Source organism: Sinocyclocheilus rhinocerous, unplaced genomic scaffold (genome assembly GCF_001515625.1).
Source record: "Sinocyclocheilus rhinocerous isolate Xijiao unplaced genomic scaffold, SAMN03320098_v1.1 scaffold761, whole genome shotgun sequence".
Classification (NCBI taxonomy): domain Eukaryota; kingdom Metazoa; phylum Chordata; class Actinopteri; order Cypriniformes; family Cyprinidae; genus Sinocyclocheilus; species Sinocyclocheilus rhinocerous.
In genome coordinates, this window is record NW_015624419.1 from 95,659 (window position 1) to 98,787 (window position 3,129).

Sequence of the window (3,129 nt, forward strand, 5' to 3'; positions counted from 1 at the left end):
AAAAAAAAAAAACACTTAGAGAAAGTCATTCTGGCACCTGGCTGGAACACACAACATTTCTCAAAACTTCACATGCAAGATCAAAACCACAACAAACACTGCATGGCAAATAAAGCGTCATTCATGGTCTCAAGCTAGATAAACCCTCATGAGACTGAGTCATACTGTGCCGTTTAAGTATTTTAGAAGCTGATACAAATATCTACTGGGTATAAGACCACCAGGGAGACAGACGCCACAGTTCAGACCATTCAGACTGCAGTTAGAATACCTTTTGTGTGTTTGTCTTCAATTAACTCTCATTTAATTATACTCTTGATCCAGTCACCCATGGTTAACAGCTATTAGAAAAATAAGTACTAAAAACAAGGATGTAAACACAAGAGAGCACAACTTGAGGAAGAAAACGGTTCTGTACCTTTGCCCTTGGCTTGAGAAAAGAGATGAAAAAGGAACAGAGAGATAAAGAGTATCCACAGAAGGTAAGCATGGAGAGATATGAAGAAACGGTCAAAGCACATTTCACATCTATGCATTCAAGGTTCACAGCAATTCAGTCAATTCAAGCATGCATAATCAATCTCAACAGAGTGAATACCAGTGAAGGAGTGTGGCATACCTTGATCCGCCATCATCATGTGTGCAAATCCTTTGAGAAACAGAGAAAGTGACACAAAGAAAAGAATATCTTTAGGTATGTATCAGACCATACGATGACATTAAATCTTTGCAGAAGGAAAAGGTTTATGAACATCTTATTTATTTTTAACACTTATATTTTAAGGTGTCATTGTTACACAGGTTACATGTATTTACTATTATAATAACAATTAATTATGCATAATTACATGCAAGTAACCCAAATCCTAACCCTAATCCTAACCCTAACTATACATGTAGTTAATTAATATTACTCAGTACTTAAATGTATAATTGTGACCCTGGACCACAAAACCAGTCTTAAGTCACTGGGGTATATTTTTAGCAATAGCCAAAAAAACATTATATGGGTCAAAATTATCGATTTTTCTTTTATGCCAAAAATCAATAGGATATTAAGTAAAGATCATGTTCCATGAAGATATTTTGTCAATTTCCTACTGTAAATATATCAAAACTTAATTTTTGATTGGTAATATGCATTGCTAAGAACTTCATTTGGACAACTTTAAATGCGATTTTCTCAATATTTTGATTTTTTTTTTGCACCCTCAGATTCCAGATTTTCAAATAGTTGTATCTCGGCTAAATATTGTCCTATCATAACAAATGGAAATACATCAATGGAAAGCTTATTTATTCAGCTTTCAGATTATGTCATGATGTATAAATCTCAATTTCAAAAAATTGACCCTTATGACTGGTTTTGTGGTCAAGGGTCAAAATTACACTGTAACAAGGACACCTTAAAATAAAGCGTAATCTAAAGTTTTAATAATCTGACACAAAGTGGTAATTACAAAAGTCTCTGCTTTTGCATTTTCATGGAAATTATTGGTTTAACTTGTTTATTTTTATTTATTTAGATGTTTTATCTAATGTAACAGCTCAATTTTTTTGATTATAAAGTGACAAAAATGTAAATACATTATGAATAGTCATCTATAGTCAAAAGTTGGTGTAGAAACAACCCTCTACGGACACCTTGGCAATTGAATCGCCATTGGTTAGTAAATTGTTTTGTTTACTCGCCAGACTATATAATAAATGTTTGTAAAATGGCACAGTTTTTTTAAATATCTGAAAGTACACTCTTAACATCAGTCAGTCAAGCATTATAATATGATAATCAATATTATTTAATGATAGAACTTTAGTAATTAGAATTAAAACTTGATAACCATGTATGAATGCATATGCAGGACTGGTGGTGGTGCTTTTTTGGTCATTCAGAGTTTCTGTAAAAACAAATGGGGAAAAAACTAACAAAAATACTGATAAGACAATAATGATACAAATTCTACTAATAAGAACAATATAAAACGCACTAAGGATTAATGAGCTGCTGGATTCATGAATTTTAATCAGGTTGTGTGCGTTCGCTCGAACTGATTTGCTGAAATCAAAACAGGGACGATAATAGGTGAGCCGGAGAACCCGGCAGTTCTTAAAAGCTGAAGAATTCCAAAGGAACGCTGTTATTTTGACAGGAAAATACAACAAAGAATATCGTTTACATGTAGCGCTTCAATTCCTTCAATTCTTCTGCGTGTGTGTGAGACAAAGCGACGGCGACGGCATTTACTCGCAATGTAGAGGGTTGAGAGGGTTGAAACACACAGAAACTACTAAATTAGACAAGTAATTACAAAGAAATGTAAAGAAAAGTAACGCATTTAACTAAATGTGAAATTTTGATGTAGATGTTTTGATGCAAAAAATACAACTTTTAAAAATCATTTTTACAGTGTTGTGCATTTTATGTCGTTTAATATAAATGTGGCAAAGTATATTGATTTTAATGATTAATTTAGTGATTAAACTCATTTTATTTTTCCAAATGCATATTATAGATCTTATTGTGAACAGTTCAATCATGTATATTTCTTTTTTTTTTATCTATCTCAACTTCGGTTTCATGGCAACTAAGTATTTTTCATTATGGTAAAGAGAGCAATAGCATGTTTGAAAATATACGTTTATATTACTGTACATTTGAATAACATATGCACTCTACATCATTAATGCTTTCACCGCCTATAAAAGACAGCTTCAATTCAGCCTTAAGGACATTATCAACTCACCTGGGATGCTGTTGGCCTCTGATGGTGTTGCAGAAAAGAAGACACAATGGAAAAAAGAAAAAAAAGAGGAGAGAAACATTGCAGCCATTAGAGCCCACTCATATTATCTTTGCATGAAAACTATCATGCAAACTCTGACACACCTGCCAGCATGCACTGAGCAGACATCTGCCCTGTGCATGTACATAGAAACCCTTAAAATGCCCCTTGCATCCATCCATCCACCCCCTCTTCTCCCTGGGATATGAGGAGGGGGGGATCAGATCTGTGGTGTATGAAACAACATGACACACCAACATCTAAGAGGTCTAGTTCATCTTCCATGTCTTACACACACTCCCAAAGCCCACATCCACGCCTGGGTCATAAATCCAAACAGGCAACA

At 34.0% G+C, this 3,129-nt stretch overlaps 1 protein-coding gene across 1 annotated transcript in view; it reads right to left on the minus strand.

Annotated features, from left to right (window-relative positions):
- The window catches only part of LOC107740523 (neurexin-3a-like), an 89,191-nt gene that overhangs the window by 74,201 nt on the left and 11,861 nt on the right, over positions 1-3,129 (minus strand). Inside the window, exons 4-5 of the mRNA XM_016552977.1 lie at positions 620-649; positions 419-430 (exon numbers count right to left, since the gene is read on the minus strand). Coding sequence (XP_016408463.1) covers positions 419-430; positions 620-649 — 42 coding nt within the window. The remainder of the gene's footprint in view (positions 1-418; positions 431-619; positions 650-3,129) is intronic.